General features: G+C 37.8%; 1 protein-coding gene across 7 annotated transcripts in view; it reads right to left on the bottom strand.

Moving 5' to 3' along the window:
- Nucleotides 1-12,853: 12,853 nt before the first annotated feature.
- Nucleotides 12,854-24,991, bottom strand: part of LOC129756122 (glutamate receptor-interacting protein 2) — a 70,077-nt gene continuing 57,939 nt past the window's right edge. For 5 of the 7 annotated variants that reach the window (XR_008739400.1, XR_008739397.1, XR_008739399.1 and 2 more), the window contains 5 exons: nt 19,745-20,570; nt 18,662-19,682; nt 14,793-14,887; nt 14,502-14,727; nt 12,854-13,678 (listed from right to left, as the gene is read on the bottom strand). Coding sequence is in view for 2 of the 7 variants with exons in the window: in XM_055752912.1 (XP_055608887.1) it covers nt 13,639-13,678; nt 14,793-14,887; nt 18,662-19,682; nt 19,745-20,570 (1,982 nt within the window). In the remaining 5 variants the exon portion in view is untranslated. The remainder of the gene's footprint in view (nt 13,679-14,501; nt 14,728-14,792; nt 14,888-18,661; nt 19,683-19,744; nt 20,571-24,991) is intronic. The other 2 variants (XM_055752912.1, XM_055752920.1) reach the window with 2 other exon arrangements.

Genomic DNA, 24,991 nt, shown 5'->3' with positions numbered 1-24,991 from the left:
GTTACATACAACGTACATATTAATCACTTTTGCAACTTTCAAGTTAATTAATGAGTACATAAAGTTCACTAAAGGGAATTGGGCAGTTGATTCTCTTTGTCAGCCAATATGTAACTTTCAATGCATTCATTCAAGTAAATATGTGACTTTTGGTTGCTTGGGTTGCCATCCCGATGAAACTACGCAAATCGTGAACAGATCGTGGGACTGGAAAATTTCGTATTGCCGATGTTTTGCCAGGGTCGATGGTTATTCCTTCAATACTTATCACGTGACCCAGAAAAGTAGCTTGAGGAAGGAAAAAGTGGGATTTTGATGTACTGACTCGTATTCCCGCCTCCCGCAGTCTTGTAAATAATCTACGTAGGTGGTCCAAATGACTCAGGAAGGACTCTGAGTGCACTAGCAAGCCCTAATATGATATCTAGAGCTCGGGAAAAACTCGCAACGGCAGTATTCAGACCGAACGGAAGCACATTAAACACATAGGTTTTGGAGTTGTACATGAACCCAGTGTATTTCCGATGTTCAGGCTGTATTGGGATTTGCCAATATGAAGATGTCAGGTCAACTGATGAAAAATATCTAGCACCGTTGAACTTTTGTAGCATTTGTTGGATATTTGGTGGCTTTTCATGGTCCTTGATAAGTACCTTATTTAACCTTCTCGCATCAAGGCAAACTCGTACATCTCCGTTCTTTTTCATAGTTGTTACAAGAGGACTAACATATGCTGTGGGGCTTCCAGATATAACTCCCCAGCTTTCCATTTGCGACAACTTCTCCTCAACAGCTTTCATTCTGGCAGACCCATGTAACTTATCGAAAATTCTTTCTATACGCTCAGTGCTGCTCCCTTCTGAGAAGGGGTATCATAATAGGCGACTCAAATAGTTTGTACACCCTCCATGGGGTTCAATGGTTTGAGTATTCAACAACTTCAACGTCAAATAACATACAAAATTATCAAAGCAACCGTTGTTTGCATTCGCACTGTTGGTATCAATTTCAACATACTTGTTTTTATGAACAAAAAGATTCCCAATTGAGCATTCAATAGATGATTTTCTTCTCGAACAGAGTAAAATTAGAAAAGCAGAGTTTCGGTTTAATTCAAATTCAAATCAATTTTTTTCCGGATGGCAATATATGGTTGATAATTCGTCCAAAAGGTCAACCAAATATATTTTTACCATTTAAAACATTGTAGATGGCTCTGAAGTACTCACTTCCAACAGATATACTTTTAAAGCAGATTTGTTTTTCCAAGACACACATTGGTTACCATGGCTAGAAGCATTAACCTTGTTGCCCGAACTCTTAAGGCGTTGCGAACATCGAAAGTCCGTATAGAAGAATTAATGTTCGCGGCAAAGCCCACTTCTTTATCTTGAAGTGATGGTATCTTTGATTCTAGCCAAAGGGACTGGATATTGCTTAAGATTAAACGGTCGCTCATCAGAAACGAAAATCTGGTGTTGATATTCTTGGGTCAAACCGGGTTTCTCCTCTGAAAGAATGTCAGAGAATTCATGCAGCAGATCCTCCCACATTTTCCGTTCGTCTCCGTGAAGACCCGGTGACCTCTGAGTGCTTTCTGCTACAGGCTCAGCTTCATCCACCTCTTCAATAAAGTTGATCATTCTCTCGCACATGAATATGCTTTCGACGCAACCCGATACTTTGGCCCCATGGTACCCAAACTTCTTGATCCTTATGGAATATTCTCATACGCTTCTCGTCGTGGTGCATCCACACAGAATAATTATCCAAAAAATCTTCGCCCAATATCATTTCGTTGATCAGCTCTCCAACCATTATAAAGGATACGTCCATCTGCTCATCGCCAATCCATAAACTGAGTAAAACTTGCGTAGTAACCTTTTTACTTTTCTTTCCAAATGGCCCCCTTAAGGTTACAGCCTGTAAGGGAAGTTCGTTGTCTCCCTCCAGGATGAATCGTTACCCGATCCATTATTATATCGGACAGTTGAATTTATAAATCGGTCTTCCGACTGTAATATCTGATACGCCGATCCTATTTCAAGACATGAGCCAAGAAGGTGTTGTATATTTCTCGGAAAATGGCGGGCAAGATACTGTATAAGTTCTCGCTCCATTGGGGGAGGTGTAAGGTATCGTGCTTTGGCTACAATATTTAAAAAAATATTCAGCCATGTGAGAACCGCTTCGTTGTATATATGTGCCCCGTGTAATTTCCTCCGACACCTGCCGTTGTGCTGTCTGTCCCCAGTAATTTTCCATGAAATAGTAAAGGAAATACTCATAATTTTGGAACAAATGTTCGAAACCACGAGCCCAAGTTTTCGCTTCTTCCTCTAAGCATGAAAGAGCAACAAGTAATTTCTCATAAGGAGACACACTGTTATTAAAACAGTATTGATCGAGTTGTTTGATGAACTCCATGGGATGCTGTTCATCAGAAGTCCCCTTAAAAGAAGGTCTCGGTAACAACGGGTTTCTAAAAACCTTTCCCTCCGTTCCTGTGAACCCACTACTTCCATCGACCATTGGTGGGTGTACTGGACCTGGCAGCCAAGGTGGATAGAACCCTGACTGATAGGCGGCTCCAATCCCTCTTATCGTACTTCCTGGCCAACCCGATGTTCCTAGCACATTCGCTGGACCTGAAGGCAGCGTGCATCCAAAAAAAGGAGGTGGTATCACATTAAACCTGTTACCTGTTGTTCGGAACGGTAACTCGTTAGCACCTTCCATTGCTCTTGGAACTCCTCTGTGATCCTGACTTGGAACTTCTCCTTGATCCTGTCTTGGTACAAACAAAATTCCTTCACTGCTCCTTATTCCTCTCGATGGGTTTATTTCACTGATAGGATTATGCACACTTGCTGGTCGTTGACCATCCGCGTAATTGGTTTCTCCTTCTGGTTGTTCTTGTTGGATTTGAGTACAGCGATTTTCTTTTAGGTTCTGTTCCAAAACATTGATACGGACCTGCAACGCTTGTATCATCTCCACTAAAATATTCTGGCTTTCAATGTTTTGCTGCAGTAAACTTGCAGTTCGTTGCGCCCAGAAATGTTACCGAGTGGATCATCAGCCCCTGGATTTTCCGCAGCTCGCTCAGTTGCCATTGCATCTTCAGTAATCCCTAACGAGCCTATAGTAAACACAGAGACGAAATGTCACGATTGGAATTTTTGATTTTCTGTCAGTGTCATTCCAATCGAGCAAAACCTAGCAGTCTTAAAGGCAGCCCTACAGCAGGGTTGCAAGCCCATTATTTCAAAAGGGATCAGATTGCGCTTCTTTGTTTACTATAGTTTCTTTAGTAATCCCTTGAACGTCGCCACCAACAGTCTGATGATTATTTCCGTCGCTTCGTGGTGTTGACGCGAACTGAACCCGTGGCAATAATCGGGGACCCGTCGGCGCTCCTGCCGTCGGAAGACTCATCCAAGAAATATCACTGCATCCGTGGTTCTCCATGTCATTGACCTCCACCAACGTCTTCAAACGTAAACAAATCACCCACGATAGACAACCACTTGTCGAAACAGAACCCTCTGGCACCAATACTGCCAATAATCTTCGAGCATCCACCACTACTAAAAAAATCACCCTTCCCACCGGCACCTCACTACTACAGAGCGCGTTGGTGCACTACGATTTCCTGAGAGCGGCTTCACCAGATTCGATACCACTACTAACAACTCCGAAACTCTCTTAGAAACCCGATGGCACCTTCACTATCAACCGGCTACCTACTACCACTCTATCGGCGCGAATACTCTGAGAACTTCGTTCTCAAGATCCAGAGTGATTCTTCGTTACGAACACTGACAACTCCCAAACTCTCTTTAAACCCCGATAGCACCTTCACTTTCAACCGGCTACCAACTACCAATCTTGTGGCACGATCACTCAGAGAACTTCGTTCTCAAGATCTCCTAAACGATGGCTACCCAACTGAACTCAATACCCTTGTGGTTTCGCGCCGTTTTGCGATTTCACCGAACGGAAGCTTTAATCCTCTTCTTCACGATCTTCTCCGAATACTGCTGCCGTTCCTGCGTACTACTTTTGTAGATCCCCGAAAGAATATGCGGGGATCCCGGTTGAGCCCCCAGTTGTGACCGCCCGAGTTGTACCCGGTCACTTAAATGCCACCCACGTCAGATTAAAAACAACTCTCCTCAAAATAAACCTCTGAAGGTACACCGTCCGCTCGAAATTTACTTCGAATTTCGCGTAATAACAATTACAAACTTCGGCCGATCACTTACCCGTCTGAGTAATAACTGCCTCTCCTTCGTAGTTCCATTGTCCACCTCTTCATTAACTTCACTAGGGTGGTCCGTCACAATCAACTGTATCTTCCTAGTTCGGGTGAGTTCAATTCATTTTTTATTGCATTATAATCAGACAGATTTTACGTTTATAAAACTCTAATTTTCCTTAAAGGACGAACACGAAATTATTGCGACAAATTCACCAGGGTATAACTTTTTTACCATTGGGTAAAAATCAACCAAATTTTGCACACTGTTTCATTGATGTGTATTGTTTACATGCTGTCAAATTTGAAGCCGTGTTTTTGATTCAACGAAAATGGAGATGAACCAACATGAGTCGAGAGAACAAATTCTTTCCAAACTCCTGGAATTTCCTACCCTGTCGTACCGGCAGTTGGGAAAGTGTTGAACATTCACCATTCAACCGTCTCCAGAGCGTTGAAGCGGTTCCAAGAGCAGTTAACGTTGGACCACGGCAAAAGAGCTGGCAAAAAACCAGGACAGGAGAACAACGTCTCAAGCCGTGATTTGGCTAAAAAAATCGGCATGTCGTAGAGCTACATCCAGGATGCAAAAAAGAGAGCTGGACTGCATACATACAAGGTACAGAACTTCCCAAACCACGATAAGCGGCAACAATCGACGGCTAAAACTCAGGCACGGATGCTCTACGAGAAGATGCTGACAGAATAAGGCTGCTGTGTGATGGACGACGAAACGTATATAAAAGCCGATTTTAAGCATATTCCGGGGTTGGAGTTTTTCACCGGAAAGAGCAAGGTCGGTGTCGAAGACAAATTTAAGCAGAAGAAAATGTCGAAGTTCGCCTCCAAATATCTCGTTTGGCAGGCCATCTGCTCTTGCGGACTGAGGAGTGAGCCTTCCGTGACAAAAGGGCACAATAAATGGCGAGATCTTCAAATCTGAGTGCCTCGCGAAGCGCCTTTTGCTGTTCTTGCAGCTACACGACGAAGCTCTACTATTTTGGCCAGGTTTGACATCATGCCACTATTCTAGAAGTGTACTGGAGTGGTATGAGGCAAATTCTGTCCATTTTGTTCCCAAGGAACCCGCCAAACTGTACGGAGCTGCGCCCGGTGGAGCAGTACTGGGCAATAATGAAGCGGGAACTTCGGAAGAACAAGAAGACGGTCAAAGGCGAGAAGAAACTGTTAAGAAAATGAAAACAAAAACTGAGAAGCTAGTACCGGATGACGCTGTAAAGATTTTGATGGAGGGCATCAAGCGAAAATGCGTTCAATTTTATACTCAAGGCCCCATCGATTAACTTTTTGATTTTTGAAGTACATATTGGCGAGATTCGACCAGACCGAATTGAACGCCATCTGCATTTTTTTGAGACATCTGAACTTCATGTGCAAATATTTCCATCTAGGAACAAAATCTTTGATGTTTATGAGCTAGAATCAATAGTTTATAATTTAAGGAATTTATTTTAGTCAATCGTATTCGGTTTTGCGATCTAGGATACGAATAAATCGAGATTTAGTTACTGTTGTTTTTAAATTTTCTAATAGCGCTTAGTTCGGTCTGGTCGAAGGCCGGCCATATATGTATAAAAAACAACCCTAATATTTTGGTTTGATTCTTAACATTTTCGATGTCGCAATAATTTCGCCTTCACCCTTTAGGTACACGGCCGTGCTGGGCGATTCCTTAGTACCGGATTCATATACTTTAAATAAAATATAGTTCTACTAATAATAACTAGATAGGTACTACCAGTAATTCAACAAGACACAACAAGTTTGTGAAATTCGGATCAGTGGTTGGCTCTGTTTAAATTTTTAGAACCTACTTTTTCATGCTGGGCATTGAGGTGTTAGAGAAAGTAAGCCTTATTTACTCGAAGGACCCTGTCTTTTGTTTGAATCGATTCAAAATTTTGGGTTTTTAACTAAACTTGATTACCATGGACTTTCTTTGTACTAAATTGTAAGATATTACAACTGTAAATAGGACTTTTTATTGCACAGAATCAATGACGACATCCCCATTAAGAAGTGCCTCGTAAAAGTTCTATTCGACCAGAGAGCCGACGACTTTGTTGACCAACAGGCGGCGCACAACCCGGATCCATTTGACCTCACCAAGGACTAAAAAAATCGTATTCAAATCGGAGCAGCCAAGAAACAAAACCGCGCGTAGTTCACAAAAGTTCTGACCACAGTAGGTTCGCGATTCGGCAAACACGTGATTGTAGGGGATTTTTTTCAAGGGGAATCCGATCGCCAGAAAATCGTGAGCGAGCCGTGGCAGAAAACCTCGCGAACCTCGCGATTCTGGCTCGTGAACCAAATTGGAAAACGCATTGCACACTTGATGGTCGTGTTTTCCGTTTCGTTATTTTGTCTCCACATGGTTGTTGATTGCGCCAAATGCAACGCGTGGACAGATGAAATAAATCGATTTTTCAAAGTTTTCATAACAATTTCTTGAAAATAATTTACAATGTTGTAAATTTAAACGATGTATATAATTTGTGAATTTAAGTTTGTCCTTTCTGATGTTAAACAACGTGAAATTTGGCAAATTTGTATATAGAATTTCGAAAGGATGCAATCTGGCCCAGTAACAGATAGAAAAAATATTGATTTAATTATCCGAAGGATAAAAGTTCCTCCGCATCCTAAAAAGATGTATGGGGTGGGGGAAGGATAAAAAAAAATAAAAGTCCAATCTAGAAATGTGCTACTTCGCCATCTTAATTGTATCCCCTTTGTTATTTTCAAGTTTCTTCCGAAGTTCAAATTGAGGAAGTTATATAAGTTTGGAATTTCAAATTTAAAAAACGTAAAGGGGTTTTAAATCATGTTTACAAATTTTTTTATGTGTTACAGATATAAATTGTGTTACCAAAGCTCACAAAATCCACGTCTCTAAAATTTAAAATTGTTCTGAGGGCGTACAATCACGTACTCCCTTGTCACAGTAAATTCAGTAAAAATGCTGTTTTCAGACGTTTTACAGTCAGTAATAAATGCATCTTCAAGTGTTATATCAATTTTTGCCAAACATTTATCATACTGATTCACAAAGGATTGTTTATAATTTCCCATGTTTTTCAAAACACGGGGCAATTATGAACACTTGTTTTTAGGCATTGTTTGATTATCTAGACTTATCTTTAGTTTTTAAAATACCAATAATCGTCAAGATCTTGGAAATCAACCGTTATACATAACTTTATTAGTTTCTAAAATCTGTGAATATGAGATTGTATGAACAAGATTTCTTGTTCGTTTGTGAATACAAAAATTCCCCATGACCAATAAAGGGAAAAATTTTAAAGACCACTAATCGTATCTAGACGCAGTGTTAAGATTCCTCTAGATATATCGCCAACACTAAAAATTTTCACGTAACAAGAATCTCAACATATAAACCTGGGTAATTATGAACAGATATAAGAAAAAGAATTATTTTTATTCATGATAACTTTAGCTGATCCTACCATTTTCCGAAGAACTTGTCTTCTGTTTTATATTCTTTAGAATTCAGTACAGATTTTTTTATACATTGAAAAGTAAATATTTGCAAAAAAAATCAATTTCTATTTTTGAATAGTTGTATTTCATGTAATTCAGTGCTAAAAAGTTAACTTTGAGACAGTCAGTTATCGAAAAGCGATAATTTTCAATTCAAATTATTTTTGTCTGCAAAAGTACAGTCCAAGATCTACTTCATCACAAATTTTTAGTCATTGATCATTTGCAAGATGCACTTTTTGTAGGTCAATTAATGGATTTTCTAAGGATTTTCAAAATTTTCATAAAATTGTGTATGCCACTCGTTGCAAAACTCAATTTTTTTCAGCACTCGACGTAATTATCCAACTTGGCAAGCCCGTTGATTTCATTTATGACTCGTGCTAAAAAATAACATTTTGTAACTCGTTGCAATGAATAACTAATTAGAAACCATTCACCAAACATTGTTTTTGCATCTTGAATTCTGACTTAAAAAGTTAAAAAAATATGGGCAACAAGTTACAGAGTCTTTATCAAGCAGTTTTGGGGATTATTCAACAGCATATCAAAGTTTGAGATAAAGACAAAATTCAAAACATTTATTCAATTCAGATTCACCCATTGCTTTTTTTCTATTCTAAACTAAGAAATTTCAGTTTCAAAATGAATATAGAAAAAAATTGCAAAAGGATTTTTTAAGTATGATATCTAAATTTATTACAACAAAATCAAAAGTATCATAAATCAATAAAACATAAGAAACATTAATTTTTGATTCAAATTAAATTTTGCAAATTAAATTTATTGATACTCGCATTAAACTACCTAAACTATTAAAAAAAATCTGAACTTCAGCACTCATGGATTTTGAGTTCAAAATAAAATTTTGATACATTGAAATTGCAAATTGCAAAAAAATCTCAACGTTTTCATTTTTCATTCAGTAGTGGATAGACTTTGTTATGCAGAAAAATGTGATAGAGTTATAACGTTTTTTGGAATGTCGGCTTGAAAATAACACTTGTATCAGGAACACAAATCTATAAATTTCTACAGACGCATGCTAAAACTGATTTTAAGGATTTATGCAAAAAATAAGTTGAAAAGTGGATAAATAAGATTTCATCAATCAAAAAGATTCAACAGTGTATATAAAATTTCAGAAACTATGAGCTAAGTTATCAAATACAGATTGCAATACAAACATGATGTGTACATGTTTTAAAATGGTGCCGTCCTGAATTCGAAAAATTTGTCATATTATGTCAAATCTAGTTCATGTGATATTGGGTTTTGAAATTTAAAAATACTAAGTTTTGAGTAATATACATCATTAATAACTAATAAACCGACAATGCTATATAAAAATAACAGATTTCGAATCTATTTATTATCTCCCAATTGATAGAGGATTAAGATTTAACCTAGATATTCTAGATTCAAAGACGCAATGCTTGAATTCTTAAGCTAAAAAAGGAAAATATTTGTGACATCATTGAAGAGCATTAAGGAGCTTTCGATATCAAAGATTTAAATTCTATTTACAATTTTGTTGAAGATTTTAAATTTGTTTTTACTTATGCTTTTAAAAAAATAATTGATTCATTTTGATAAAAAAAAAAATATTTCAAAATATTCTTAAATTCTCCAGACTGTGAAAAATAAACTTAAAAGACGCCACAGTTTTCTCAAAAGTTTCAACAATTTGCGGTTTTCGTGAAAGTTTATCATCGATTCGAAACCTAGGATTTTTGTATCTTTGAAAAGTTCTAAAATGTGGCTTTTTTCTTTTTTTTTTTTTTTTTTTTTTTTAAATTTTGTAGCGGCCCACCACACTCCCCCACACCAAAAGGCTCAATTGAGCCCCCTGGTAATGGACGCTACTGTTCTCAGCATGTCTGGCAGCAAAATGATAATAAGATTAAACGCGAGCAAATTTTAATCATGCTGAGAACACAAATATTTATAATGTCGTGCGAGGAAATGTATTATTTAACTAAATTGACTACAATATGAAATCTCAATGGAAAATAATTTCCTTTGAAGAGATTCATTATTCGATATTTACTAATATACTATTTATTTATTGCTAATTTTATTATGTTATGTTCAATAATTTTATAAGATAAAATACAAACTACAAATTATTTTAAGAAAAAATAATATTAGATATTAACGCTACAAAAGTACAAAAGGTAAACAAAACAAAACAAAGACTGGTTGATGATCGACTGTTTTAATGGTTCAATTTTTCTTTCAAAAGCTGTATCACTTTGGTTTTGAACATGGAACGATTGGTTATGTTTTTAATATCCGTTGGTAAGGTGTTGTATTTAGTAGGTCCAATAAATGAAATTCTTTTTTGCCCTAATGATGTTGTGGATCGGCTTCGTTGCAAGAAATCTGACTGGCGAGTGTTATGAGTTCGCAACCCCGTAGTAAAATGGAGGTTTTGAATATTTTCAATTGAATGTAGATTATCATAGACATATACAACAGTTTGCAAATCACAGAGTTCAGATAAAACATTTCTTAAGTTAACCCTTGAATCAGCAAATTTGGATATGTCGCCCTCAAATTAATCAAATCAGCTCTCACCCCCCTGGGCAAACGGAAAAACTTAAATTTGGTTGACTTGTGCTATCGAAAAGAAATAAACAAAAAATATTTAATCAATATTATTGCAATAGTATTGTTATTTCGACATGGGTCTTTTTTAACATTCAAATTCAAGGTTTTTTTTTCTTTAATGCTTCACTCAAAACACAAATATGTATATTTTGAGGAAACTACCTGTTGAAACACTTTAAGATTTTTGAAGAATTTATATAGAGGCTTCTATCGACATAAACACACCCTTATGAAAAAAGGAAATTTTTTTGATAGTTTGATAGTAGATGGTTTCCTTTTTTACAAAGCAAAGTTTCGGCGATGTCAAATTTTTATTAGGCTGCGAAAAAAACACTTTGTCGTGCATAAAGATGATTGTCTTGTGTTTAACTCTTAAATTAAACACTATCACAGGAAAATTATAATATTTACTTATTTTAACATTTTCAACCAAAATTCAACGTTTTCTGTGATTTAACTTTAATTTGCTTGATTTTATATGATTGATGGTTTGTATAATTGTAATGCGATACTTCAACAAATTTTAAGAGACTTTCTGAATTTCTCATCTCATTGAACTATAGGTTCCGGTAAAATAAATTAGTTTTTTCAATTTAGAGGTAGTTGAAGAGAATTCAGAGAGCAGTTTAAAAATTTCCGAACTTATGACACATTTTTGAACTGTTAAATTCTAACCAGGAAATTGAATTTTGAATTTTGGGTTGAATGAAAAATGAAAATGAAATTTTAGAACCAAAACTTATATTCGGTTTTCTCTTATTAATTTTCCCGGTTTTTGATCTGAATTCCCGGCTTTTTCCCGGTTTTCCCAGTTCGATTTTCAATTCCCGGTTTTTTCCCGGTTTTCCCGGTTCTATGGCCACCCTGGGGGCATGTGAATAAGATGGTGAAAAAGCAATTTTCCGTAGATATTTGTATCCCTCAAGCCAAAACCCCTCAAGAAAGTTTTTTTTTTAAGAAAAATTACTTGAAAACTCTTCTTTGATTATTGAATTAATTTATCAATTTTTTTTTATATTCACTTTAATCCAAAATAATCATTGATACGTTTGCATGTGTTTTTTTTATTGAAACTTTACATATGAATCGTGGTTGTCTTTTCCAAATTAAAAAAAACAGTTATGGAATTTTACACTCAACCTCTACTACAGAAATGTAGTGATTTGGATGAAATTGTAAGGCTCTAAGATTTGATTTGATTATTTATTCTTTAAACGGTTGTTAAAGATCATTATTAGGGCCTTCTTGTGTCCATTCTAATCCATAATTTTGTCAAAAAGCTTTGTTTAATTCAATTGACCACCCAGGAGTTGACATGGCAGAATGAATTTGATTTAATGTTTAGAGTTTCGTTAATCTTAAAACGCTGTAAGTTATCAAAAAAAAATTTTTTTTTAATAAACTTTAAAATTAAACAGAAATATTCCATACAATAATTGAAAGAACAGTGGAAAATGAAGAACTTCCTGCTGATGCTTGAAGCACAATTTATTACCCGTACGCGTACCTAAAGAGACGCACAGCCTGCCTACGGAAGAAAATCGAATAACCACGCGTTCCCTTCCAAAAAAAAGTTCATGAACCTTTTCGCTAAATGGTTCGTGAGCCAAAATCGCGGGGAAAATTTTCATGTATGTTACGATTTCCATGAGCGAGACAGGATTCAAAATCCAAAAGAATCGTCTGTTGGTTGGACTGCCTCGCTCGTGTTTCCTATGGTTCGCGAGCCTAAGGGATTTTTTTTCACAGCCTGCTCGCGCTTTGGCGAACCTTTACGGGTAAAAATCGTAGACGAGCGGGAATCGCCACTCGTGTACACGATTTTATTAGTCCTTGGACCTCACCCTTGGGTTGGATTCTCCGACTTCGTTTCTTTGCGATACCACTATTGGCTGACCGACTGCTTGCTGTCACTATCGCTCGCCCCTGAAAACACCACTTGGTACATTACATGAACCTATTACGCGATGATGTTTTCCTTTTGCAAAATTGGACTTTGTCCGCGAATGTTTTTATTATTTTTATTTTGAGGAGCAAAGAATCCGCTAACCGTTGTAAATATTGTGGGCAGGAATGTGTTTACATGCGGCACTCGTGATTCCAAAGTCCGCGCTTCTGATAACGATGATCCCGAGCCGCAAGCTTCAAGGATCTACTTACATCTAAGCAAGACACACCTCCACCAGGGTGACCTCGAAACAAAATGAAACCTAAGCCTCAGGGAAAGAGCTTAGAGACGCAAAGAAAGCTAGAAAAAAAATCTGATACTGTTACTCGATGATGGCTATTGACGTCAATCTTTCTGTTCTATTTTTAAAAAGGCTCTCGGAAAAGATCCGGCTGCACAGATTCGGTGCCTTCGCTGCAAATCGGGACTTGCGTCGGATTAAATTAAAACGCATTTTCGGTTCCAATCTTAATTTGTAAAAAAAACTGATTGAAATTTCTATTTTTTTATTTGGTTTTTTGTTTTGTTTGAGATTTCGGCAAACAGTATAATTGTGTAAATGGCACATTGGCGTTATGTTAAGCCAACGATTCGGTTGGCTTATCGTGGTTTTTTTTGTTCATTATCATTATTCGGGGTTAAGGAAACTTTGGCTAAACGTTTGCTCTCATTTATTGTCCTAGACGAGATTCCTGTATTTGGATGGTTGATTCTTGGTAAACGTTTTTAAAGATTAGTGAGAAATTCGTGAAAAACGTGGGAAAAAACTGACCTAGCTACTACAATAATGCTTATCGAGATTGATATAATAAATACGTTTGAAATATGATAAAGTTTCGAATGATTTATGATGAAAAAACGAAGAACGTTTCAGCTTAAGAACAGGTAAAAGGACTGATGATTGATGTTGGGATGATAAGGATAATAAATTCTTAGATAACATTAGCTTTTGAGAGTTTCTTCTGACTGATTCCTAACTTTTTGGTGAACATCACCAACAAAATAAACTGTTGAAACTTTTATTGTTATTTTTTTTGTTTTTGGTATTTTACGTTTGGCTTGTTGCATTGTAAAAATTGGCACTTTTTTGGCTTTGGGTTTCTTGATTCATTCATTTGAGTCTAACGCGTATCTCGATGTGGGAGTAAACTCGTTGCTGATCATTTGGGAGGGATTCTTGCGGTGTGACTTCTACTGGAAAAGGGACTCCAGTGTTCCTGCTAGTCCGCTGCCAGGGGCCGCTGGATGACCAGTTCGATCTTATCCCCGGCCGCCGCTATTAAGGGGACCGTCAGGCAGCAATCGAAGTCCTGCGTTTTTGTTCCGTTGACCTGAAACGAGAAAAACGTGAGTGATTCAGCATTTTAGTGATGTAAATGTTTCGCTCTATGCAGGATCATTAGAGACTTGACATCATGTAAGTAGGCGTTAAATAGGGGCCAGAAATAAAATGAAAATGAATGAAAATTTGATATGCATAGTAGGCGTTAAATTCCCTGGAATGTGGGCCTGTATTGACGTTCAAGAAACCTTCCGGAGTGAAGTTTAATGAAAATTATCGATGCTTAGGTACTGGTAAGATGCTTGTTTTCTTAGTGCGATATACGAATTTAATTGTTTCGAATAAAACCGACAGATGGCTGAACAAAACTCTCGTTTGATGGCCATTATGGAACGGTTTAACAGCCAAAAGCCGCAGTCCGGCCCTCAAGCGGTCCAGAGTTCATCATCGAGTCATTGGCGCAGAACATTGAGGAGTTTTGCTACGGTCCCGAAAACGGTTTGGTATTCGATCGATGGTTCCAGATGTACGAGGACGGAAAATATCTGCACACCAAAAAATTTTTAAAATTACACGAGCCAGAAACGCTTAAACACCTAAATATGTTTAGACCTAATGAATGAAAGATATAATTTTACATCACTTCAAACCTAATGCACACACATACATTCATGACACATCAAATTAGAGCAAACTTTCAACTGAACGACACAGATAATCTCGCTTCTTGACAAGAAATTTAAAAAATATAGAATTACGTGTGCAAAAACAGTTTCTTTTAGTGTATATCTAATATGGCAATCGTGGCAAATAAATCGAATTGTAATTAGTGGTGGAAAACAAATCACAATCGAAAAAAAGATAGAGAGCACCTTGAAGGTTCCAGGTTACAGGTGAGTTTGTTTCTGTATTCTTTTTTGCTGAAGTTGCCAATACAATAGTTTGGAATTTATTCTACCAGCGGTTGAATGTTGTTTTCACTATGCATCCGAACGTTTCAGATCCGCGAAACAGCACAGATTCAAAAGGATACAGTGACTCACTTTCGGTCACCAACACGTAGAGTAGGCTTTATTGAAAAGAATTGTCAATAAAAATCTGAAAGAAAGATTTATTTTGATTTGTTCTAGTTCTAGCTCTTTATATACTCAGCCGCTACTTACCCAAATGGCAACTGATGCACCGGAAGAAGGTCTTCTGTGATGCTCGACTCTACCGGAGGAGGAGAACGAACGGCCGGCAGAACCCAATTCCAACACTAGAAGTTAAATCCGATGCCAATGCCAAATAGATAATCCGATTAACTTAATCGATCCACTCAGTGACCACCAGGTAATTTTTCCGTAAGTGATTGCATTTTCAATGTAAAATACTGTTTCATTTTATTTATATTTTCAAGGAACAACATTTCCATTCGCTCATACAGGATTCTAGATGTTCATCAGTTACATAGGTAAAAAAATTAAAACTCTACGCGGGCCGCATAACTACGGCAATTCGTCCGACAACATTTTTGGTAGACGAATCTGACTCGCTGATGAAAAACTTAATTCGAAGACTTCTGGTGTAAATGCACTTTAATACCTTATGAATGGTATAAAAACACATTTAGTTATAATCGTACATTTCATTCTCAAATGTGGACTAATGTTTTGGCGCAAGAAGGTAAATCGCTAATGTGAAGCCAAACGACCGGCGTGATCCATTCCCGTATTTGAGATCAACATCTAGGCATATTCATATTCCATGCAAGTGTTCATGACGAGAAAGTTTCATCAGTTTCTAATAAGCCATGAATTCTAACGATGTGCTGTGTGTAGCAGAACTCTATGTATCTGCCAAGTGAAGAGTTTCATTTCGATTGTTGACAGTATCTTGAAGGTTTCAATATGAATGAAAAAAGTTAAAACAGTAAGGCGAGCAAAGACTTACCACACCATTTTTAAGCATGACTTATTGTCATCTAGTAATTATAGGATTCACTAAAACTTTGTTGACTTGGAAATTGAAAATGCCAAAAAGTTTACTTCACATATACGAGAATGAATTTCACCAAAACCTGTTTTTTGTTATCTTGGATTGAAATACGCCAAAATGTAGTCTTCTAATTCTGCAGTACATTCTGATGTGTATGAATTTTACTGTGAAGCTGTCATCAATTCCATAACAGTAATGACGATGTACTCAGAGTCAAAGGGATACAAGTCCGAAAATTATCAAATTTGAACTAAATAATGCTAAAAGATTCTTGTACTTAAATATAATTTTGGTGTACACTTAAGGATTTTAAATTTTGAGAAACTTTTCGAAACATATATGGAAAGTCGTGCAACTCAGAAACTTTGGAGCGAGTTTTCTCCGTTTTCAGACAGTGTAGCACTTATACCCTTTTGGCTTTGAGCACCTCAAATTTTGTCTTGGAATTTTGTTTTTCATCGGAGAGGTGCTTGTGTTTAAAAAAAGCTGTGGGAACAAATTTGCGTAGATATATGTTCGCCACAAAATGTGTATTTTCTGCCATCAACAGTAAAGGGAAAGAGGTGAGTAATGTCGGGATTTCCGGATAGTGAAATAGGTTCTGAACCATTTGTTGAGAAGGCCGTCTGCTGGGGGAGTGTAGGGTTCTAGGGTGAGATGGTCACAGAGAGTTGGGCGACCCCCAGCTTATCAAATGATCCAGGACTTGTTACACCATACGAGAGTCAAGACAATGTATACACTAAATCAAATTTTCGTATCTTTCCACTAGGCATCAATCGTGATACAAATTTAAAACGTATACAGTAAATGGGTCCAGCTATGCGGAGACATACCAAGAGGCTAGATAACCCTGCCCTGACTGCTTTGGCATTACTTTGTTTGGAAGACATAGCAGTGGATATAATGTCAATCGGACGGTGGCTCCCTTTCAACGCAAAGTATGTACATAACAATAATGAATTCGTTGGAAGCTAAATCGAAACCAATGTTGCATAGTATGTTCTTTAATATTTCTAAATCGAGTGGCAGATGAAGACAACCGTATGTTATATGATGTTTAAAATCTCGACTGTATTTAGAAAAATATTAGAGAAATATTGCAACTAAAGATTTAAATATTGCAGTGATCTATATTCAAATGTTATGTATAACAAGGAAATGGCAAAAAATATTAGCAAGTTTTTCTAAAAACTGTCATAAAAAAATAATATTTTATACGCAGCGATATGACTTTAGAAGCACAATGTCACCATTTGTTATTTTTGTGTTAATTATAGTAGTTAAGGAACGATAATGTACAACATTATTTTTAATATACTAGGAGCTGATGTTGGTTCTTATAAATTATGTAATGTAAAAATGATTCCTTCGACACATTTGTATAGGCAACATTTGTTTAACCATCCGACAAATTTGTCAATTTACAACTGATGATCAAAATTTGCATTATATATTTTTTATATTTTTGTTATTTATTTGAAACGGCAAAATGAAATTGAAATTTGTGTAATTTTAATATCTGATATTTTCAAAAGTGATGCTTAAATTTTGTACATCCAATTTAACATAAGTTTACACGAAAAATTTAATAGTGTTTAGGAAGGATACAGTTAAAAGATTATTATACATATGTACAAATGCCAATTAAAGTTGTCCTTAGTTTTAAGTCAAATTCTGCACGGTTATCTAACTTAATACGATCTCAATAAATCAAATTTATTAGGCTAAAAAACAGGTCATTATCATTCTCTGAAAAATATCCCTGAATTTATGGTTCTATATTTTTACGTCAAAGGTAATGTAATTTTACGTGAAATGCCCAGTTCTATTGATGTGCATCAAGTTTGACATAAAATTACATCATTAATGATTCTATTTTATATCTCGATAATTTATGGCTTCAAGCGTTTCTGTCTTTTTCGAGTGTAATTTTATGTCAAAAGTGATGCTTCCGTTTTGTGCATCCAATTTGACATAAATTTACACCAAAAAATTAATAGTGTGTGGATAAAGAAGCAAAATTTCGCCTGCTGTTGAGGAGCCTCAGCATCAACGTTTACGACGAGTGTGTGAATTTTCACTTGCCGTATTCATCCTGCAGACACCGCCGCTAAGTTGAAACAGTTGTTTGGGGAATATGATTACGTTATCTACGCCAGAATCGTGAATAAACGCTGCGAGGATTTTGAGTTGAAGAAAACCACCGCAAAACAGTTCAAATCCTTCATTTTTATTTGCGGTCTACGGTATCCAAGGAAATCTGACATCCGAACAAGATTGTCATCGAAGTTCGAATCGAAGACGAAGGGCATGTAAACTGGAAGCCTGATCACTGAATGCCAACGTTTACATCATCGAGATGGCTATGTTGGAACAGAAGCAATCAACGACGGCTTCAATCTGCGCAATCAATCGGAAAAAGCAGTCTTTTCAACCCACCGAGGGAACCGTCAAGCGTCCCAAGGAGTTTTTGTTGGCAGTGTGGGGACATTACTTTGTACGTGATTGCTTATTTGCCCGGCACGTGCAAAGGTTGCAACGATACAGGCCACAAGGGGAAAGCAACTAATAACATAACAAAAAATACAAAAGTTAACAACATCCTTAGCTTCCTTGAAACTGGTGATATTCCGTCAAGCTTGAATGACTTTTAGAACAGTCACCAGACATCTGAATTTTTTTTCTATAAAAGCTTCTTCTTGAGTTTGCTAGTGAGAACATCTGTAATTTTGTAAGATTGATGAAACTCTCTGGAGCCACTAAAGCTTATGACATCTTGTAGAAATATCTTCAAATAATGTATTTTTTTCTATCAGCTGTGATTCTCTGATAGAACTCATCTTTTGCGTAAGTTCCTGTTAAGCTTGTAATTTCTTTCGGGCTTGCTGAATTACCTACTTAAAGCTTGTAAGTTGGTAGCTGATTCAGTGAACACCCAGTATTTTAATCTTTTATAAGTACGCAAGATTAATTTCTATGATTTTGAATCTTTAAGAAAGAAAACCATTCGAGCCTGCGTTGAGTCAAATCAAACGACAGTAACCGCCATTACCTGCACAATCCGATCGAAGGGCCTCAGCATCCCGACCAAATCCGCAGGGCCACCGGTCCTAATCCGATTGATGTAAACTCCGCGCTCGTACAGTCCATCGGAAACGGAGAACCCATAATCGTCATAGACTCGATCCTTGAACAGTGTAACATGCAACGTCCGACTGCTGCTACTTCCGGACCCGGACCCTGTCGAGTTGGTCGTCGAGACGGCATCGATGGTTATCGAGGGACTGCGCGGTCGCCGTTGAACTTTGGCGTAAACCGCCTGCGGTTCACCAACGGCCTGGGTTCGTACCGACGCCGATGCGCCAACGCACTCCGTTCGTGATATTTGAAGGTCGACCACGTTCTCAAACTTGTGCAGCAGCTTGGTGGCCGTCGTGAGCGGAACTCCGCAAATGCTTTCCCCGTTGATGGCCAGCAGGCAGTCGCCCACCTTCAGTTGACCGGTGTTGTGAGCTATTCCACCCTCGGTGAGGGCACTGATTTTGATGGGTTTCTGGAGGTCGTCGCTTCCGGCCAGTGTGATTCCTAGGGGTCCTCCGTTCGGTTCTAGTCGCACATTGAAGATGTACTGTTGGATTTGAGGTTCTCCAACGAGATCTCCTCCACCGGCGATTCCGGCTCCGGTTCCGGAACTATTTGGCAGTCCCACGTAGTTGGTGCTGTTGATGTTCATCGAGGCCATCTTGTAGTGGACGATGTCGTCAAAGCGATCTTCACTGACCTCCTGAGGTCCTGTGTCGGTGCCGTTGGTTAGCAGATGAGTTGGAGGGTGTGGTAGATTCTCAACACTCGATGACATTTGGTGTTGTTGCAGCGGTTGTTGATGATGGTGCATTGCTTTGAGGGTTCCTGTGCTTTGGGTCATCGGATTACGGCTGGGGGTACTAGGGAGGACGTCATACGTTGGATTGGGACCACTCCAAATTGGTCTTCTGAGCTGCTGCTGGAGATGATCCTCAATTTGGAAGTAGTCCACGTTTTGGTTTGATTTTAGGGACGGTGACTCGTTGTATCTAAAAACAAAATAAATATTATAGGAATCGCTTGTAATTTAAGGACAAACACGTGAACTAACCTGTTACTGTAAATGTACGCATTGTCCTCGGTGCTTCCGTAGATGACGTTAGTTTTCTGTTGTGCATCGAACAAAAAGTCCGGCAACGAGTTTCTTTTAACAGTTAACGTGATGTAATCGTTTTTGCATTCCTTAAGCAACAAATCCAAATTATAGTGCTGTACCGGATGATTGTCCACCGCAAGTAGAACATCTCCAGCCCTCAGAGACCCAGTGCGATGGGCAGCACTTCCCGGTTTAACTTCCGAAATAACAAACGATCCGTGACTGTTCCCATTGACAGTTATTCCCAGTCCACAGCGATTCTGTCGAATTAGCTTAATGTTGAACACTCCACTTGACGGAATCACGCTATCGGCCATATCGAACTCCAGCTCGAGTTCGATCCAATTTTTGGTCTGTGGTTGATTGTGATAATGATTTGCTGCCGTCTTATTGCCATAATCACCCAGCAGCTGACGAATTGTGTTTGCGTCCAAATTATACATTTTATTGACCGCCAAAATCCGATCACCCTTTTGTAGACAACCAGAACGTTCGGCCACCGAATCCGGTACAATCTGTGCTATCAAAAATCCCCGACCACAAGGTGTTTTCGGACCCAAACAGATGCCGGAACCCTGCGAACAGTCCAGCACCAGTTGAATGGTTTCCGCTTTGCAGAGGCCCACATTGGGGTGTAGCGCTCCACTGGAACCGTTTTCGACGGAAGCCTGCGGCAGCGAGCTTTTCCGAACCAAGCGGCGGTTTTTGTTTCCAGCGCCTGAGAGATGCTTTCTGGAATCGACTGTATTGTAACCGTACTTGGGGCTGGAACAGGAGATACCTGGAAGGAGGAAGAGCAAAAAAAAGGTATTAGAGCAAGCAAACATTCAATGAAAAATGTTGTACAAAGGTTCGTTGCTAACGTGTAGGAGGGAGTCTATTGATTTTTTTTTGAGCAATTTACAATCGACTATCGTTTTTACACTTTCTGTGTAGTTCGTCGAGATACAGAAAGTTTTGAGCAAACAGGTTAGATCGTACAATCAGGACTTTGAGGAATCTAGCACCATTGTTGTTTCCTTCAAGTAATTTATTTCCGAATATCGTGTATAGATTCTCGTCGGTGAAAAATCAAAGATGCAGTCAAATGCTATTTATATCACATTTGTTGGATTCAATAGGAATTTTTCTGTTTAGTTAAAGTGGCAGAAGGCCTTGGAACATTTATTACTGACTTGGGGTATGATTTTGTTTGCATGTATTGGGAGTGTATTGTTGATACTCAGTTGTAAATTACTTGTAGGCAGTTTCGTGTCGGTGTTGCGTGAGGCAACGAAAATACATAAAAATACAAATCATTCGTAAAGATTCAAAGGGAGCACAATGCGTTTGTTATAATGCCATTGAGACTCGCTTATAAAATCCCTCGATCCTTTTACCGCGAAAGTTATTGACGTACGATGAATTTTCAGAAAAGTGGATGTATCTAGATTGTCATACTAGTCATAATTTTTATGAAACCTGATGATTTTTCATATTGGAGTACTACGAATAAACCAATAGACAGACGATGATATTTCTAAATTTCTTTCGAGGCATTTACACCAAATTTACTTTGCGTAGGTTTAATGTATTAGCTCAGACAATTAGTTGCAAGATTGCAATTTTTCGTAGAAAAATATACACATAAAATGACATTAGACACTACTCAAAATGTTCAGCAGAAAAGTAGACGCGATACTCTGATATAAATTTAACGAAGAAGACTACCTCAATTAGAAAGAAAAATTATACAATTTGTAAACGGCACGGGAACACAAATAAACCCGAAAACGATTGTACATATCAGGGTTTTGCATTGACTTTGTTTTTGGCATTGCGGTCAGGACCGAGCTGCATTCACTCAACACTACTCAGAAACACCAGACTGGACATGATATTTAGATGAACATTGATCGAAGGAAGCTGGCCTATGTTGTTCGATATCAGACTACTTCGAGACGAGAACATAATTAAAGAACAGTACCGAAAAATGATTGTTCAAAAGTGTCGTATAGCTCCCCAATACTCAAAGCCACGAGACAGAAATTTATACGAGATACTCCACTTTAAAATTATCGACGGAGCTAAACGCTCCGACAACGGAGCTTGAGGGCCAAGAGTTAAATTTTACAATTTGTGGGAAAATTCATCAAGAAATGATTGCTTTTTTTATCTGGAAATGCCTCATTCCCAACTGCCGTCATTATTAACCTGAATTCTCTAACCTCTACTATGAATTACGATTCGATAATTTATTCGCGATATTCCGAAGTAAATTCATTTAAGGAAGCGCAATCATAAGTTTGAAAAATTGATACCCCGTTTAGGATAAAATTTGGCAACTGAAAATGTACACGCGATACTCCGATGTGAATTTATCAAAGGAATTTTCAAGCTTTTTTTGCAAACAAGACAACTTTGATGGTTCACTGTTTATTTTGTTTTTGAATAATTGTCTTAAATCATAAGCAAAAGTTGCATTTGTAAAATAGAGACATTATATCCTCAACGTTTAGGACTCAAAAAGGTAATAGAACTCTGTGTAGCTGAAAATTGCCATCGTTGGATCGGGAGAACCAAAAAGAAGAGTGTTTTGAAGGTGTACTTTCTGATTTTTTGTTGGATCGAGAGGACTAACAAGAAAAGTGATCTGATGGGTTCTCTCAATCAATTTTCGTTGGATCAGGCGGACCAACAAGAAAAGTGTTCAGAATGTTCACTTTATGAATTTTCGTTGTGTTCTGAAGGTTCTCTTGATAAATTTACGCCGGATCGGGAGGACCAACGAGAAAAGTGTTCTGAAGGGTTCATTCAATTAATTTTCGTTGGATCGGGAGGACCAACAAAAAAAGTGTTCTGAAGGTTCACTTTATGAATTTTCGTTGAATCGGAAGGCTCCCAAAAAATTGTTCTGAAGGTTCACTTATTGTATTTACGTTGGATCGGCAGGAACATCAAGGAAAGTGCTCTAAAGGTTCACTTTATGAATTTTCGTTTGATTGGGAGGACCAACAAGAAGAATGTTCTGAAGGATCACTTCATGAATTTCGTTGGATCAAGAAGACCATCAAGAGAAGTGTTCTGAAGATTCACTTGATGAATTTTCGTTGGATCGAGATGACCAACAAGAAAAATGTTTTGAAGGTTCACTTCATGAATTGATGTGTTCTGAAGGCTGACTTAATGAGTTTTTTTGGATCGAGAGGACCAGCAAGAAAAGTGTTTTGAAGGTCCATTTCATGAATTTTCAGTGGATCGGGAGCATCAACAAGAAGAATGTTGTGAAGATTCACTTAATGGATTTTAGTGGATCGGGAGGACCAACATGAAAAGTGTTCTGAAGCTTCACATTATTAATTTTTGTTGGATCAGGAGGACCAACAAAAAAAATTGTTCTAAAGGTTCACTTAATGCATTTTCGTTGGATCGAGATGACCAACAAGAAAAGTGTTCTGAAAGTTCATTTTATGAATATTCGTTGGATTGGGAGGAGCAACAAAACCAGTGTTCTGAAGGTTCACTTAATGAATATTTGTTGGATCGGGAGGACCAACATGAAAAGTGTTCTGAAGCTTCACATTATTAATTTTCGTTGGATCGGGAGGACCAACAAGAAAAATGTTCTGAAGGTTCACTTAATTAATTTTTGTTGGATCGAGAGGACCTACAAGAAAAGTCTTCTGAAGGTTCACTTAATAATTTTTGGTTGAATCGGAAGACCAACAAGAAAGGGGTTCTGAAGGTTCACTTTATGAATTTACGTTGGATCGAAAGGACCAACATAAAAAGTGGTGTGAAGGTTCATTTTATGAATGATTGGTTGGCTCGGGAAGGCCAACAAAAAAAGTTGTGTGGAGGTTCATTTTATGAATTTTCGTTGGATCGGGAGGACCAACAAAAAAGTATTCAGAATAAGTGTACTGAAGGTTCACTTTATTAATGTTGGTTGGATCGGGAAGACCATCTGAAGATTCACCATATGAATTTTCTATGGATCGAGAGGACCAACATTAAAAAGTGGCCTGAAGGTTCACTTTATGAATTTTCGTTGGATCGAGAGGTCCAACAAGAAAAGTGTTCTGGAGGATCACTCAATGAATTTTGTTGGATCGAGAGGACCAACAAGAAAAATTTTCTGAAGGTTCATTTTATATTTTTGTTGGATCGGGAGGAACAAAAAAAGTGTTCTGAATGTTCAATTCATGAATTTTCGTTTGATCGGGAGGACCATCTGAATGTTCACTTTATGAATTATAGTTGGAGCGAGAAGACCATCAAGAAAAGTGTTCTGATGGTTAATTTTATGAAATTTAGTTGGATCGAAGGTTCACTTAATGACTTTGTGTTGGATCGGGAAAACCAATACGAAAAGTGTTCTAAAGGTTCACTTTATGAATTTTCTTTGGATCGGGAAGACCAACTAGAAAAAAGTTTTGAAGGTTCACTTAATAAATTTTCATTGGATCGGGAGGACCATCAAGAAAAGTCTTCTGAAGGCTCACTTGCTGATTTTTCGTTGGATCGAGAGGGTTAACAAAAAAAATGTTCTGAAGGTTCCCTATATGAATTTTTGTTGACGTGATGAATCTTGTAAGCTTTTCCCGATTTTGGTTAGTTTCCATCAGTATTTTTGTCAGTAATTTTTCTAAACAGTTGGCCACCCTATCTCATTTCAAGTCGAACACTTTATGGTATTCAACTTTCGAGAAGAGGAAGAAACATCCTGTTTGTTTTTTTTTCTTCGCGCTTCCATAACTGCTGACGTCGGAGACTCCATTCGTGAGTGGTTTGTGGTGCCATTCCTTGGAATGCTCCGCATTCATCATTTGGCTGGCGGTGTGATGACGTTTTTTGCATTTTCCACTTCCATAGAAGCGGAAGAGAGCAAATTAAAGTACATACGAAGAAAAGTGGAGAAAAAAGATCCGCAAAACATTAAATCACGCTTGACGTAACATTATTGCCTCTTCCATCCGGTGTGAAGGAATTGTAGGTAGAGTGATTCAGTGTTCTTTCGATTAATTGAAATGGCAATTTCAGAACGCCGACCGCTTACAGTGGAGGGACTGGCTAATTGAACGCATTGCTTGCCGGATCTGGATCTAGTGCTCAGCATCGTTTCACCTGATGATCTTTCATACTGAAAGCATCATAAAGTTAGAATTTCACTGACCTGATCGCGCGAACTTGGTCCAATGGTAAGGGGGGATGATCACAAGA

Source organism: Uranotaenia lowii, chromosome 1, assembly GCF_029784155.1.
Source record: "Uranotaenia lowii strain MFRU-FL chromosome 1, ASM2978415v1, whole genome shotgun sequence".
Classification (NCBI taxonomy): Eukaryota; Metazoa; Arthropoda; class Insecta; order Diptera; family Culicidae; genus Uranotaenia; species Uranotaenia lowii.
The sequence above is the reverse complement of the archived record's forward strand: the minus strand, read 5'-3'. Positions and strand labels throughout refer to the sequence as shown.